An 18177-nucleotide genomic window follows, 5' to 3' on the forward strand; every position below is an offset into this window, starting at 1 on the left:
ATTTTTTTCAAAACACCTCTTCATCCACGGGATAGTTAACAAATCAGTCTGTGAACGGCTTGGAGAAGATTGGTATCTCAATATAATAAAAATTAAGTGTTTTAGAGTTGCGACATCCGGTGTTTTTAAAAAAACTTTTGCGGATTTCAATTTTCTCTAAGTCTATCGCCTGTTTAGGAGTTAATTACCGTAAACAAACATGGGCGTAAAATAACGGATATGAAATGGAATTTCCAGGGGGGCCAAAAAAAGAGGGGACCACCCCGAAATGAAGGTCAGTGCCGTCAACTCGAGATGATCCCCTACTTTTTTTTTCCAAATTGATTTTTTTTTGGTTGAAGTCAAAGTCTATGGGCCCTCCATTTTTTTCAAAACACCAGCTCATCCACGGGATAGTTAACAATTCTGCCTGTAAAAGACTTGGAGAAGATTTGTGTCACATAAAGGACGCAGAAAAAAAACGTTTTGCGAAACTACAAATTGAAGTTTTTTTCGGACTGAACATGTTTATGACATCGATGAGTAGCCATTTTGGCCATTTTGAATTAGTTTTTTAAACACTATACCCACTCATCTATTTATTTGAAGAATTCTAGTTATGCAGATATGCAAAACCAAAGCAGTTGCCAGTTTTTGATCGTTTAGGCACGTTATGGGCCTCTTGCAGCGTCTACTGCAAGAACGTAAAATGTTGAACTCAGTTCGAGATAAGATAGGTCTTGGTCCTCAAGAGCTCAAATGAGTCTCATTTTAAAACTCAGCACACTTTCTGTTAAAAACTGGATTTTGTAACATCCCTTGTAATAGTGGACCCCTGCAGGAATTGATTATAATCCAAAATTATAAAGTTGGAATATTCAAGTTAAAAATCGTAAATGGTCAATTTTATTAGCCTTTCTATGCTTTTAAAACAGCAGAGCCACATTTCTACTGATTTTATTACACAATTTAAAAAGAAAAATTTAGTCGGCATCAAGAACATGATAATATGGTCTCGAGAGACTTCCAGCCAGGTGTTTATTTTAGTTCAAATAATTTTTATTTAATTAGTTGCTTCGCTGTCTCCCGTCACGTTGAAATAAATACAAATAGGGATCAAATAACGCTAAAAACAACGTTCAATGGCATATTGAGCTAGAAATAGCTCACATAAGTGACAGAAGCTAAAATTGTATGTTTTGCGTAACGACAAGTTCAAGCTGAGACTTCAGCTCGAGATGATCTTCTAATTTCTTCAATTTGAGTTTTTTTGGTTAATTTTAAAGTCGTTTTACACTCAATTTTGTTTTCAAAACAACTCCTATTCGACTCAATAGGTAACAGTTGCGACTTTGATCAAATTGCAGACAAATGTTAATATAATTTTCAGTTATATCTTCATAAAGTTTAGTAAAACTTACTTTCTGCTAAAAAAATAGCAGATATCATTTTCCATATTGTAAATCACCTGACTGAATACTTGTGAATTTCAGCAATAAAACATTCGCTTTATAAAAGCAAAAAAACTTTTCAGGGGGTTCAAAAAATAGGGGATCTTCCCCAGTTGACAGCCCCGCAGAAAAATTGTCCAATAACAAAAGTTTTTAAAAAAACAAGAATTTAATTTTTCAAAAATTTGAGAAAGATTTATGTCTCTAAGTTAAATTTAAGTGTTTTAAGTTAAACTATTGTATTGGCCGCAACAAAAAATCAACCATACCGATTTTTTTGTGGAGTCATACTAGTCATATGAGTAGACATTAAAATGGGGTTCGGGCCAAACTGTAATTTGGTCTCATTTTGAAAACTTGAAAATGGGCATCCCAAAACTGGAATTCGGGTACGACGATTTTAACTCGAAAATGGGCACTTGAATTTTGGTATTGAGATTCTGTAGCCAAACTTGAAAATGGGCCAAAAATGGGCCATTTTCAAGTTAGGCTACAGCTACTACTACTACTACTACTACTACTACTACTACTACTACTACTACTACTACTACTACTACTACTACTACTACTACTACTACTACTACTACTACTACTACTACTACTACTACTACTACTACTACTACTACTACTACTACTACTACTACTACTACTACTACTACTACTACTACTACTACTACTACTACTACTACTACTACTACTACTACTACTACTACTACTAGTACTACTACTACTACTCTTACTATAAATTGAACGACCCAAAGTCTGGATAATAAACTTTTTCGCTCTTTCTGACTCTTTTCATAAATGGAACGAGCCAAAGTCCGGATCATAAGCTTTTTCGGTCTTTCTGACTCTTTTCATAAATCGAACGAGCCAAAGTCTGTATCATAACGCATTTTGGTCTGTACGGGTCTTTTCATAAGAGTTTTTGAACGAGTACATGCACGCACCAAAGTTTTGAACGAGGCAAAGTCTGGATCATAGGCATTTTTGGTCTGCCTGGGTATTTTCATAGGCAAAAATGGTCTGGATGGGTATTTTCATAGATCATTTTGAACGAGGACCTCAACCTGGGTTTGATTCAACTTTGAAGCATGGGGCATAGGCTTACCTTTGTATCTGAATCATCATTTACTAATGCATCATCTTCTGCAAACTTCGATTTTCAATGAACCCCACATTATCGCAGGTAAGATAAACAACTGTGATTCAAATTTGGAACATTTTTTGCTTCACTTCAAATCTATGATTGTATTTAGAACGGTCATAGTGTTTTTTCAATAATGTACAGCGAAACCTATTTATCTATGAAAATTTCCACTAACATTGCGTTTTATATGCATGAAATTATTTCTGTTACGTGTGTAATCATTTTGAACAAAATTGCTTTGCAAAGGAGAACAACGTTCAAAGTTTGTCTATAGCCTGGAGAGTTGATATCAAACAATTTTACAAGTTCGTATCAAAAATTTCTATGTTCATCAATATTGAAAAAAAAATCATATTACAACAGCATCTCATTTCCAACGTCCAATAAATAAAAAACATACCGTGCTGCATCAGATCGGGCAATATGTCCGCAGTACATATGTTCCTCAGTAGTCAAACGGCCGCCTTCAACGCCCCTGGGGTGGTTTTTGGGGCTGAGGAGGCTATCAGAAAAACACACAGTTCTCTATCGATAGCTTTCTGCAAAATGTTGAATTATTTTTTCTCGTAAAGTAGATCAACACTCATGACCTAATGTTTACTGTGCCATTTTGCTGAAGATACAACCGCTCGAATCTAGTAATCTTTCCACTCTTCTTGTCGTTCATTTCATCTTTGCTTCACTTTGTCTAATTTTGACTTCCTTTCACCTTTATTTTCTTTTCATATTCAATTTCATATATAAAAGTTTTACAATTATAATGATTGAGTTTTAATTATATAAATCATGATATTTGTAATTTTAGCATGTCTATGATGCCCTTTTTTATTTCATTCGTTATATCATGTGTTCCAAGTCACTTTGTATCAAATCATAGTAGCCAAATGAAAAAATGTCAGCATTTTTAAGTGGTATTCAATCGGTTATTCTAGCGAGGAAAAACTCTCGTTTTATTCGCAACCGTATAAATCATGCCTTACAGACAAAGGCACGCTTACTAATCATAATCTTCGGAAAGGGGCTTGCTTCTTAGCTGTGTATTACAGACAACTGTACTTTTATAAATCATGCTTAACAAACAAAGGTCCTTTTATAAATCAAATCATGCTTCCCGGACGAAGATCCGTTTTTAAACAATGCTTCACAAAAAAGATGAGTTTATGAATCATGCTTCACAGAAATCAGTCCGGTTATAAACCATGACGAAAATTGGAAAAGCAGAATCACGTTCTGAATGGTACCATGATCTCAACAAATAGATCCAAAAATTTGAGAGAGACAAAAACATGGTGAGAATGTGATGATCGAGTGCTGAATTGAAATGAGATAGGTCCGGTACTCACTGCGAAGCTTCAATTTTTTTTAAACCTGAGGATCATTGTATCTTCTTTATAATTCATTACGACCCAGATTAATAAAGAAGCGATCAGTTACTCGTTTTGATTGGGACAAAACAACTCTAATGTAAACAATGACACAAGTGCTCCAATTTTTAATCGCAACAAACCGCAAAATTTTCAATTTTTTTATCGAAATTTTAACTTTTACTCGCCTTTGTTTTCCCATTTTACATGGCTAAATTATTTGACTTTAAATGCCCAACTCTTTATGAGACATAACATAAAGAACTTCTCGCTTCTTACGCACAAATATGAATTAATCCTGGCTAGTTATGAACAATTAATGATTTCAAAAATAGTGCTATAAGCTAATAGAGTTGGCAACTGAGTAAAAAAACAACTTCAAAAGAATTTTTTATTGAGTGCATTGTACTACCACGAAAGAGAAAGGGCAGTTTTTACCCTTGCCTCTAACTGCTTGATGAAAAAACGATTTTTCATATGGCGTTGGGTCAAAAAATAAAGCGCTCTTTATGAAGAGTAATACTGATGAACGGTAGAAATGAACAGCCAAAAGAAGTGGTTTTGTAAGAGATAAGAGAATTTTTGATTGGAAACATTTGCTATGACAGTTCTGATCTGCCCAAATCTGCTCCTCTACCTTCTGTCGACTCTTGTATTTGCATTGCCAGTGGAGTCAGGAGACAAAGTATCCTTTATTTCAACTATTCTTTTGGCTGAAATTGTAACTGTCTCAACTCTCAATGACATTCTGCCCTCCAGTTCTCTTGGATTTCCTATCGTAGCTTACTTTGTCATTGTCATTATCATTCATCTGAGCATTTTGTGCATTTGCAGTGTAATTGGTAAGTTTTCCTTCTATTAAATCCTTTGCTAATGCTAATATGTATTTCGCACACTAAATCGTCACACACTAAATTTGAATACCCCTATTTCGGCAATGTAAGAGTACCTCAAATATTTTATAGTTCATAGTTTAAAATTACCAAAATTGGACCAGAGTAATATTAACAACTTGAACTTTACTAAGATTTTACAGGTATCACTGATTTTTCTTTTTTACGATTAGAATGACTTAAAATTTATTTTCAGTTTTCAAATTGGAAATTGATGATATTCTATGCGCCTCTTTGGCAGACAGGGCGTTTAACTAACAAGGCGTTCAGCCGAAGAGGAAATAAATAAAAATGATGCCAATAAATTTATAATTTTGGTAAAAAAAACTCATTGGTCGATAGTTCAGCAGTTCGGCGGACCAGTATCTTCGGGGTGCAGTCGGGTGCCGCTCAACTGGGTGGGCCTTTTCGGAGTCGCAACCAATGACAGGGGATAGGGTTCAACACAATCACAGATAGAACTTCTTTACGATAGTTGATGACAACTGTGCCGTCTATTTGCCCTCTGACGAAATACTGTTTTAAATTGGCCAATCACTGCTTTAGAATTAATTCATTCGCCTATTTTATGTTGATTGTCGTCAAAATTTACAGTTTTTTCGTTATCGGTTAAACGTCTTGTCTGCAAATACGGCGTCCATCGCCATACTGTGGATCATTGTTTTGAGTTTAACGTGCTCTACTGGTTTGAATTTTCTTTGATTTCATACAATGACCATATAAGATTTCATACTCATTTTTCAGGATTATTCTTGTACGAAACCAATAAAAAATTTTAATGATCTTTGAACGATTAACAATAAATCAACTACGATTCTACTAAGATAACCAAGAATGAAACATCTTTTTTCCTTCTAATTGCGTTTTCGTCTTTTATAGATATGAATCATTTATGTGATTCTTCGACTTCACTGGGTCATCCGCTAAAAAACCCCGAAGTGAAAAATTATTCACATTAGGGGCTAACTAAAGAGTACTTATATCTATATGACTAAAGTTTTGACATTCTCCCGAGCCAATTGATAGCTATAAGTAATCAATTACAGGAAACATACGAAAACTTTATTTGTGTTCAAAATCGTTCTCCAAATATGTATTAAATTCAGATTTATCATTTTAGGGTATCCAAAATGTCAAAAGTATATTGCACTTGCAATATATTCAATTTAAAAACTTTTTGACTACATCATCTGGAACTTGTTGCACCATTCAAGGTTTTATAAGTCATATATGAAAGATTTCCAAGTGCAACCGACAATGAATTTTTTACAATTTGATCGGTGTTTGAAATTTTTATTTGATTTCCCTATAATTTCCAGGAAATCAAATATGGTCTTTGTGTGACTACTAAGAAATCAAAAATGACCTGGTGAGCTAAGTAAGATTCATTTATGACCTAGAGCAAATTTTATATATAAACTAGAACAACCGAGATTGGTCTCAAAATCTCTTGTCCTAACTCTATTGGAGATTTGGACTCACCGTTTCTTTGTCTTTAAAACTGAAAAACCAGCATTCACTCAACAGATTCTTTGGTAGTAAATTTTGACTGAAAGAAAACAGAGAGCGTCTCAAAGAAAATAGTAAAAGAAGACTTATGACAGCAAGTTTTGTACGTTTTTTGAAAGAACTCTAGACAAGACAACTATTTAAAAAGTTGAACAAAATTTTCCTTGATTTGGTACTTGAAAGGACTCTTTAACTGTTCTTGGTAACATCTCTAAATGAATTTTGATTTGTTGCCGTCCATCAGAAAAAATTTTCTTGCGTAATTCTTCAAAATACTTTTTCATGAAAGCTTGATAAAAACAAACGAGCAGTAAAAGATCGTGGAAAATCGGATAAATTAAATTTCTGAACAATTTGAACAGAACCTCAGAGTCTTATCTTGACTTACCAGTGTTACTACAATTGTTCACAATAACGGAAAGGCAAGAAATCATAATTTTAAACGAAATCATATTAGATTTATTTTTTTGATAGAAGGCAAAACTTAAAGCTTTTTGCGACCGCACTTTGCTCCGCAGTTTCATCAATATTAATCACGTACAACAAAAACTAAATATTGCAAGAAAAAAATAGAATGGTAATTGTTTGGAATTTGAAACTGCAGACAACCTTTGTGCGTTTACGCTTTCGTATCATTTTTTTATATAAGATTCATTTTATACATAATCTCTGCAAAGTGGATAATAGATTTTTTCCATCCACAAATTTTTCCATGAGTTGAGAGAAAACGTTTTGCAATCTTTGCAGAGCTCACGTAAGTTTTTTTTTCTTGTTGCAGTTTACCAAGAACAGTTAATGAGTTACCAACTTTGCAGCTCACAATACTAATTTTTACAGTACTAATGTAAAAATTAGTATTGAGAGCTGTAAAGTTGAATACGGATAATTTGCGGCATATAAAGCGGATATAATGAAACATTGATTACCGCCACCACCCCTATCCGCCACGAATTTTATTATCACGAACGAGCCCAAATTCAGGCAAGGACAATCACAGGCTACCTTTATCTGCAACAAGAAATAAAACTCCGTGAGCGCCGCATAGTTTTCTCTTAATCTTAAACAGACAACTGCAACTCAGGAGAACGTCGAGGACCAAAACAGGTGCATCAATCTTTGGTAATTTATGGCCCCTATCAGCCCAAAGCTTCACTGATACCATTGAGAAACCAAGCGATTTTAATTTAACTAGAAATAGGCTGCAGACATTTTTTTTATTTTTTGCAAATTATTTTTTTAAGTACTCTCTATTTTAAACTAGAAAAGCAAGTTTTAAAAAGATTATAACTCAAATTTTTACTTCAATTTTTTCCTTATTAAACAGAATTCTTTTCATTCTTAACATCAATAATATAGATGGACCCGACCTAAAAACAACACTCAGATTTAAAAAAAGCTAAACCCCATCGACTGGTAATTAGGACGCATGTTTTCTTAGTCATTTCGTTTGCGAATTAAAATTTCGACCATCCATATCACCACTATATTGAAATTTATAGCAGAAGCAGATCTTAGGTATATTCTCTTTGCTTTTCACTTGTTGTATCTTTATTTAATAACACTTGCATACATAAAGATATCCCGTCCTGTTTGACTTTTGATAGCCTTGCTAATAATCAAAAGAAAAATAATCTCAAAAAGGTCCTTGAGAGAACATTTTGTTACAAAACTCCATCAATTACTATATGAAATTCTTCCATTTTTAAAAGTAATTATGATCTACGTAATTTCACCATTTGAAACAAAAAACATTTCTTCAATTCGTTTTTCCATCAAGGGAAACGTAGTCCCAGTTTTCATAAGGATTCTGGCAATTTTCACTAGCTTGACATAAAAACCAGCTACCGCAGAGCGGAGAAGAAAATAGCACATATGTCTTGCAGCCATAGGCTAAACTACTACTGAAATTGCTCGAAACGATTTTTTCTCGTTAACTGTTCTCTTACTTCATTTCTACATAACAAAAACAAGGAGTTCAATGTTTTCTTGTAAATAATGAGATACTACTATTAGAGAGTCTGAATAAGTAACGTCATTCAAATGCCTTGAAAAAGGTAAATATATTTTAATTAATCAGTCATTGTTTTTGTCTTCGTGAACCCCAGTCTTCGTTCACATTATGCTGAGTCTCAATTTACCAATTTTTGGACGCCTTTTTAAACAAATTTTCAAAAGCGTCCTTTCGAAGTTTTCAAAAAAGGCACTAATGTGTATATGGGTACCTCCGCAACATAGAGCCGCGAGACGGTACCCATATACACATTACTCTAATTCCCTTTATATATCCACTACTCTATATTCACTTCTTTTATATTTTAAATCTATCATTTCTTGTCTCACTTAGTGCAAGCCACTAGTACAGAGTTAAGCTGGTAATTAACCATTATCAGACGGATAGTTCGGGTTCCTTCCTCACTGACTCCAGTGAACGTCCCCCGACTTTGATGAAATACTATGAAACTAAGTGAGATAAAAAAAACCAAATTCACAGTTCTTAAAAAGGATGATCCCTGCTGTGAGACTGTATATGGGACACACTGTGATGGGTATACAGTCAAAAACACTGAGATCGGTGGAAACACAGTGATTAGTGTTTTTCAGTATAACTAGTGAGACCGTGTAACAAGCACGTAAAACCAACTTGCGAAAATTGTTGTAACCACTTCGTGGATAACTTGAATAAAAAACCAGCTTAACTCTTTGATAAATTTTAACTTTTGCTATTATTTTATAAAAATTAATTATCTGCGAAGCAGCTTCACTGGTAAAACCTAAATTCACCATTACTATCTCTAATGCCCTTATCATCAAATGGATCTATAGCTATTTTTTATTGTTCTTTAGTTTCTAAATGATGTTTATTACTATCAATAGTATAATTAGTTACATATTTACTGACACCATCATATATAGCATTTTTATAATCTTCCAAATTAATCTGTTTTTTAATATGGGCTTTAGTTATACCTTTTAACTTTTTCTCTTCTTCTCTTTCAACAGTATTGTAACAATATGCTTTAGCTTTAAGGAAACATGCTTCTATAATAGTATCATTAGGTAATTCATCCTTCATCTTACTTAACTCATTATTATGTAAAATATCTTTTATCTTATCCACTTCCTTTTCTATAGTACTATCTAATGGAATATTTATGTTTATAAATATACTATCTGTATCTGTGTAATGACAACTACAATCTAACTCTTTTTCATAGTAATCATATATAGCTTTATACATGAATAGTTTAGCTTTTTCTAATATAACAAAACCAATATAATTAAACTTATCTAATTTAACATTACCTCTCGTTTTATGTACGGCTACTAGATCATCATCAAACTCTACAGCATATTTAAAACTAATATTTTCTACTAATTTAATATATCTATCTACATCAGTAACTAACTCTACATCTTGTCTATTATATACACTCTATTGTTTTTCCATAGAAGGCATTATTCATCAGTTTAAAGAATACATCCCCAAATTTATCACCCTTAGCTTTAGCCTCCTTTCTTTTCTTAATATTAAACTCAATATAAGGCTTTAACCACTCACTCTTACAAACTCTAACTTTTGCTTAATTGTAATATCTTCCAATTTCAAACCATGATCTAAATACCAATCTAACATCTCTCCATCAATTACATAATCTGCCATATCCGTTAACTTTAACATTAACTTCTCATTAGGTTTATATCCTTTCTTTTTATTTACATTTTGATAATCTGTAAACTGTCCAATATTTGCCCTAGTCTTTTCAGGAAAGAATGGATACTTGTTTGTTTTCTGTTTCAAGTCATCATTATACTTTATATCAATAGTGTAGATAAAACTCTTAGTAGAGCTAGAGCTAGTATATATTATATCACATACTTTAATCTCACCAGTAGGTAAGGCTTGAACCATAGCAGAAGCATATAATGAATTGAAGTCTAAATATTTTAGATAATTCTCTTTCCCAGTATACTCAGGATCTATACCTTTATTCATACATTTTACATGACAATCACCTAATACTGAAGCTAACCCACCTCTAATACCATGTTGTATTGTATCATAAATATTAACTGTTTTTTCTTTATAATACTTATGTCTAACATTAGTACAATTCAACCCACACAACCAGTTTAACCCAGGAGTAGAATATGTGTAACATGGATCTATTTCATAATATTCTAAACACATAGCTCTAAATTTCCCAAATACATCAACTGATAAGAATACATCTGTTTTAAGATATAACATCATATAATCTTTTATTGTCTCACATTTAGTATCTTTCCAACAATCAATTGCTTGCTTATATTCTTTATCTGTAATACCACTTTGTTTCAACTTAGAATAGAATGCTTGCTTAGGTGGTAATGTTGTTTCATGTAGTTTATCTATACTATCAAACCATTCATATGGGAATATACCTTTACGTCTTTCTAAGCCACATTTATTTAATGTTATATATTCTTCATTACTCAATGTTTTACTTATAGCATCTAAGCTAAGTGGATGGAAGAACCTAAACATATCTAATGCTTTAGCATAACCCATATCAGTACTAATATAATTCTCATCAGTTTTAGTTAATACTTTTAGTCTAACTTTCTTTGCTAGTTTAATAATAAATAGATGATTATCATAATTAGAAGAATTAAATGCATACATTGGTACAAAATTATTCTTAGCTTGGAGGTTACATTTATTGTGAGCATATCCTCTAAATTTACCATTTAGATGATCATGATCTCTAACGATCTCATTATTCATTTCCTCATTACAATAATAACATTTACTATATAACGGAGTAATAGTCTCTTCTTTCATTGGAATATTGATTTCAAATATATCTTTAAATAATTTATTATAATGATCTACTCTATCCACAAACCAATCAACTACTTTATCGCCACAATTACATTCACATTTATCTTCTTATATATCAGGATAGTCACTTTTTATATATAAACCAAAAGCAATAGGAATGTGTTTACCATCTTTTATTATACATTCAAAATCATAATACATAGCAAATGGTACTCTGTTTTTATAATGGAACTTATCAAACTTTAAGTAATCATCTTTATGGAATGTTCTTCTACCTATATGTTTCTGTGTATTACATAAATCCAAATGTTTATTCAATGCATCTTCTGTTCTAAATGATACACAACCTTTTAGACATGGATAACATATATGTTTAGATGATTTTCTTAATAAGAATGATACATCTTTAGATAGGAAGTAATGATTATCCCAATATAATATATTACATCCTTTAGGATCGTTATGATTGATTAATACAGGATTAATAGTTTTATTTTTGTTTAGATTAAACACATTGAATAACATTTTATATTTATTTAGTTCTTGTATTTTCTTTAAGTGATAATAATCATATGGGGGTGTAACTCCTATTGGTAATTTTATCTCATTAATATATTCTGGTTTATTATAATTACTAATTCTACTGGGATTATGTGGCGCAGAATGTAGATAAGCAATTAGACACCATAGCAAACACTTATTATCAGTATTATGTATATTAAGTATATATCTAGATGTGAATGGTAACTCAGTATCACATCCACCACTAGGATAAAACCTATGTATATACATTGTTCTTTTAACAAATCTTTGCATACTCCATCCAGATAGATTCATTTCCTGTTCCTGCATACTAGACTCAAGTTCCCCATTCAATAAATCTAAGTCATATGGGCCATTAAATTGCCTAGTCATTAACCTAAAGTTCAATTCGTTTTCTTCTAACTTATCATCCGTAGGTTTTGTATACTTAACTACATCAAAGGTGTTAAACTTAATATGGGGATGTATGTTATGCAATGACTCCAGTATATTTAAGAATTTAGGATCTTCATATCTACTACTAGTTATTATTATTTGATTATGCTTCATGTTATGATCTAATCCTAACTCACTAACTTTATCTCTCCACTTATTATCATCAAGTTTTTTCTGATTATTATTTTCTTTTTGTTCTTCTGATTCATTGTGTTCATTTTTGTTGTTATATCTAGTATTACATATATTGCAAAATCCTTCAGTTATATCAGTTAAGCTGCTTGGTTGATCTTTAGATATATTATCTTTACTCTTACCTGTAACATTATCTAGATGCATCTTTGTTTAAAAATGTTGGTCAACACTATATTGACTCAGACTTGTCTTACATATCACACAATCAAACTTACTTCCATTCCTTACTATTTCCCCAGTAACCAATCTTACATTATTCCTATGTTTTAATGTTGTTACATTTTTTTTATAAGCAGTATTATTATCAAGATACATATCACAACTATCACAAAACTTTATTCCTTCTTCTGTATTGGTGTAACCACTTCGTGTATACTGCTCATCCAATTTTTGTTCTATATCCTCATTAGTAACTTTTATTCCATCCTCATTAGCACTCTCAATAATTTTATTTCTATTATACATTCGCTCATTCTTTTTATGTTTAAGTGATTGAATGTGTCTTTTATAATTCTTTCGAGTTATCTTGTCAACACATTCTTCACATCTAATTTTATTTGTTTTAGGCTTTTGGACATAGACAAAATCATCAGATGAGTCTAAATCTGAGTCCTTATCTTTATCAGAATCTACATCTTTATCAGAATCTACATTTTTATCTTTATCCTTATCCTTATCATAACCACTTCGTGGATCTAAATCTGGATAATATTTTGCTTCTGCCTTTCGCAATGACTCATGCATATTGTCTTCTCTTTGTTTTAATTTTGCATTTTGTTTATCATATGTTTCTTTTATTTCTTCATTTATTTGATTAAACCTTCTGATTGATTCTAAAGATTTTTCTAATTCTATCTTTTGTCTTTCCTTATCAGTGAAACTGCTTCGCAGATCAGTGAAACTGCTTCGCAGATCTACTGGTTTATTTTTTTTTAACATTTGGACTGCCATACTAGAAGCACTAGATTGGACTTGTCCATGGGATTGGACTTGTCCATGAGATTGGACTTGACCTCTTCCAGTTAGAATGTTCCCGTTGTTTTCCTGCACATTCATTCATTTTTATATACCAAATTTTGAAATAATATTATTTATATACCTTTTCAATACTATAAAAATGATTAGTACCAAATGTGATAAATGTAAAAATAAAGCTTGGTGTTGGAGTTGTGATGAATGCCAAAGTAAACCTTTATCATGTTTTGTATGTGATGAATTTATAACATATAGAGAAAGACATAATCATATGAGTAAGCATTATAAGGATCCAGATCAATATCTAACATGTCATAAGTGTAAAGTAAATAAACATATCTCTCACTATAAATTCAAACATTACACTTGTAGGATATGCTTATATCTAAATAGATATAGATTTGGTCACACTAAAGAAAGATTTAAAGAATATGCAAAGCAATATAATATCCACGAAGTGGTTTCACCAATCAGCGAAGCTGGTTCCCAAATCAGCGAAGCTGGTTCCCGGATCAAAGTTTAGTCCTATTTAAAATATTACTTCCCTTCCCGTTATTTATTATGCTGATAATTATTAATATAATTGTTTATTGGAATTATGATAAATATTCTGATTTAGGGAAGAGATTCAAAGGATATAGAAATATTGTACCCGAACCATTTGAAACTAAAAAACATAACCTTATTATTTATGGTCCATCTAATTCTGGTAAAACAACTTTTATAAAAGATTATTGTGGTTTGTATGAGACTGTTAATGTATTCTGTATTGATGGTAGTGAGTGGAAAGGATATAATGTATATGGCATTGATGATTTAAATGTATTGGATAATTTAGATAGTTTTGCTAATAGTCTTATTATATTTGATGATATGGGAGAAAACATTAGATTACCAGCTATAGACTCATTGTATTCTAAAGGTAGGCATCACAATATTAATATAATATGTGTAGGTCATACTGTAACAGATTTAAATAAAAAAGCATAATACCCCAGCTATATATATTACTTTAAATAGTTCACAACAATTCTTTGAAAGAGTACAAGAGAAGTTTAAAATTGATTCTAATCTATATAGATTTAAACATTATAACTATGGTGTAATAAATTATAATACTATTAGTGACTATTATATTGTATTAGATAAAGATAAAAAATGTTGTATACGATTCTAGGACAGGTGATCTTGATATTGAGAAGTATGTTGATTATATGTTTAAGGAAAAGGAATATAATATACTAAGTAGTTATTTAACAGATAGATTCATAGAACCAACACATATTAAACCAAAAGAGTTAATGTTCTATTTTGAAGAATATTTAGAGTTTAAGGGAATACATAAATCAATTAATTTATATAAAATATATACAAATATAAAAAATGTACTTAGTGAGATACATAGTGGCTATTATGCTATTGCTGGCATAGTTACTATGGTTGGATTTGGTTATTCTTACTTTCAAAAACTTGGTAATAATAATAATGATAATAATTTTAATGGTATAGATATTATGAATATAGATAAAGCAAAAATTAAATTAAAAAATGGTAAGAATATGACACTAGGTTATGGTTTGATTGATAGAAGCAATTATGATCTCAATCATCCATTCAATATAGTATGTGTGTTAGCTAGTTGCCTTGTAAGTATTTATGTAACTCATAATCATATTAATTCTATATTAAGTAGAGAATGTAGAGAATGTAATAATTAAGAGAGTAGAGAATGTAGAGAATGTAGAGAATGTAATAATCAAATTGATACTAGTAGTGGTTATCCAGAACATGAACTAATGGATCATTATAATATTTTTCATAAAAATTTAATGGTAAGATGCACGAAATGTATGCAAAGAATATATAGTGGTTATCATTTTAAGGATAGATGTATAGATAAACGAACAGGCCCTATATCATCAGTACATAGTTATATTGACTATACCGATATTAATGATAATGATAGTAATGATAATATTAATATCAATAAAGTAGATAAAGATGATGATTTAAATAAGGTTTTAAATGAACTGAAAAATAATATTAAAGAAGATTTAAAAGAATATACTAGGCTTAATTTAAAACAAGAGATCATTAATGAATTAAAACTAGAGATTAAAATTGAAATAAAAAAAGAAGTTAAAAATGAAATAGAAGGAGGTGCTATAAATAATTTAAAGACTGATGTTAATATTAAGAATCCATCTAAAGAAATTAAATCAACTAGGACTTGTTGTCTTCGCAAAATTGAAAAGAATAAAGATTGTTTTTATAAGACTGGAGGTTTATGTAAAGAGTGTTCCTCTGAAAAGGTTTAATGTCAATTGTGTAACATTTTTCTAAATAGGTCTTCCCTTAGAAAACATATGAAGAGACCACATATAAATTAGAAAGATAATTTTTAATGAAAAATTAATTATAAGCCATATATTTATGAGACAATTCTCTCAATTATACCTTTTAGTTTGTTAATTACAAAATTACACAGAATAACACAGAATAAAAAGGATAACTAGAATTATGGATTAAATTAGAATCTTAGTAATTCTGAACTCGTGAAATATTTAGAAAATATTTACACAATTGACATTGAACCTTTTCACAGGAACACTCTTTACATAAAACTCCAGTCTTATAAAAACAATCTTTATTCTTTTCAATTTTGCAAAAACAACAAGTCCTAGTTGAGTTAGTTTCTTTAGATGGATTCTTAATATTAACATCAGTCTTTAAATTATTTATAGCACCTCCTTCTGTTTCATTTTTAACTTCTTTTTTTATTTCATTTTTAATCTCTAGTTTTAATTCATTAATGATCTCTTGTTTTAAATTAAGCCTAATATATTCTTTTAAATCTTCTTTAATATTATCTTTCAGTTCATTTAAAACCTTATTTAAGTCATCATCTTTATCTACTTTATTGACATCAATATTATCATTACTATCATTATCATTAATATCGGTATAGTCAATATAACTATGTACTGATGATATAGGGCCTGTTCGTTTATCTATACATCTATCCTTAAAATGATAACCACTATATATTCTTTGCATACATTTCGTGCATTTTACCATTAAATTTTTATGAAAAATATTATAACGATCCATTAGTTCATGTTCTGGATAGCCACTACTAGTATCAATTTCATTATTACATTCTCTACATTTTACTCTCATTTTTGGATATAGAATTAATATGATTATGAGTTGCATAAATACTAACAAGGCAACTAGCTAACACACATACTATATTGAATGGATGATTGAGATCATAATTGCTTTTATCAATCAAACCATAACCTAGTGTCATATTCTTACCATTTTTTAATTTAATTTTTGCTTTATCTATATTTATAATATCTATACCATTAAAATTATTATCATTATTATTATTACCAAGTTTTTGAAAGTAAGAATAACCAAATCCAACCATAGTAACTATGCCAGCAATAGCATAATAGCCACTATGTATCTCACTAAGTACAGTTTTTATATTTGTATATGTTTTATATAAATTAATTGATTTATGTATTCCCTTAAATTCTAAATACTCTTCAAAATAGAACATTAACTCTTTTGGTTTAATATGTGTTGGTTCTATCATTCTATCTGTTAAATAACTACTTAGTATATTATATTCCTTTTCCTTAATCTCTGTATAATCAACATCAAGATCAAGATCACCTATCCTAGAATCAAATACAACATTTTTATCTTTAACTTATACAATATAATAGTCACTAATAGTATTATAATTTATTACACCATAGTTATAATGTTTAAATCTATATAGATTAGAATCAGTTTTAAACTTCTCTTGCACTCTTTCAAAGAATTGTTGTGAACTATTTAAAGTAATATATATAGCTGGGGTATTATCTCTTGCTTTTGTTTTTAAATCTGTTACAGTATGACCTACACATACTATATTAATTTTGCGATGTCTACCTTTAGAATACAATGAGTCTATAGCTGGTAATCTAATGTTTTCTCCCATATCATCAAATATAATAAGACTATTAGCAAAACTATCTAAATTATCTAATAAATTTAAATCATCAATGCCATATACATTATATCCTTTCCACTCACTACCATCAATACAGAATACATTAACAGTCCCATAGAAACCACAATAATTTTTTATAAAAGCTGTTTTACCAGAATTAGATGGACCATAAATAATAAAGTTATGTTTTTTAGTTTCAAATGGTTCGGGTACAATTTTTCTATATCCTTTGAATCTCTTCCTTAAATCAGAATATTTATCATAATTCCAATAAACAATAATAATAATAATTATCAGCATAATAAATAACGGTAACGCAAGTAACATTTTAAATAGGACTAAACTTTGATCTGGGAACCAGCTTCGCTGATTTGGGAACCAGCTTCGCTGATTGGTGAAACCACTTCGTGGATATTATATTGCTTTGCATATTCTTTAGATCTTTCTTTAGTGTGACCGAATCTATATCTATTTAGATATAAGCATATCCTACAAGTGTATTGTTTGAATCTATAGTGAGAGATATGTTTATTTACTTTACACTTATGACATGTTAGATATTGATCTGGGTCATTATAATGCTTACTCATATGATTATGTCTTTCTCTATATGTTATAATTTCATCACATACAAAACATGATAAAGGTTTATTTTGGCTTTCATCACAACTCCAACACCAAGCTTTATTTTTACATTTATCACATTTGGTACTAATCATTTTTATAGTATTGAAAAGGTATATAAATAATATTATTTCAAAATTTGGTATATAAAAATGAATGTGCAGGAAAACAACGGGAACATTCTAACTGGAAGAGGTCAAGTCCAATCTCATGGACAAGTCCAAT

General features: G+C 30.4%; 1 protein-coding gene across 1 annotated transcript in view; it reads left to right on the forward strand.

The window, feature by feature from the left end:
- LOC142343102 (acetylcholine receptor subunit beta-type acr-3-like) overlaps positions 1–18177 on the forward strand; it is a 68493-nt gene that overhangs the window by 40833 nt on the left and 9483 nt on the right. The window contains exon 4 of the mRNA XM_075394789.1: positions 4553–4786. Coding sequence (XP_075250904.1) covers positions 4553–4786 — 234 coding nt within the window. The remainder of the gene's footprint in view (positions 1–4552; positions 4787–18177) is intronic.

The sequence above is a fragment of the Convolutriloba macropyga genome, chromosome 7, assembly GCF_964194025.1.
Source record: "Convolutriloba macropyga chromosome 7, txConMacr16.3, whole genome shotgun sequence".
NCBI lineage: Eukaryota > Metazoa > Xenacoelomorpha > Acoela > Convolutidae > Convolutriloba > Convolutriloba macropyga.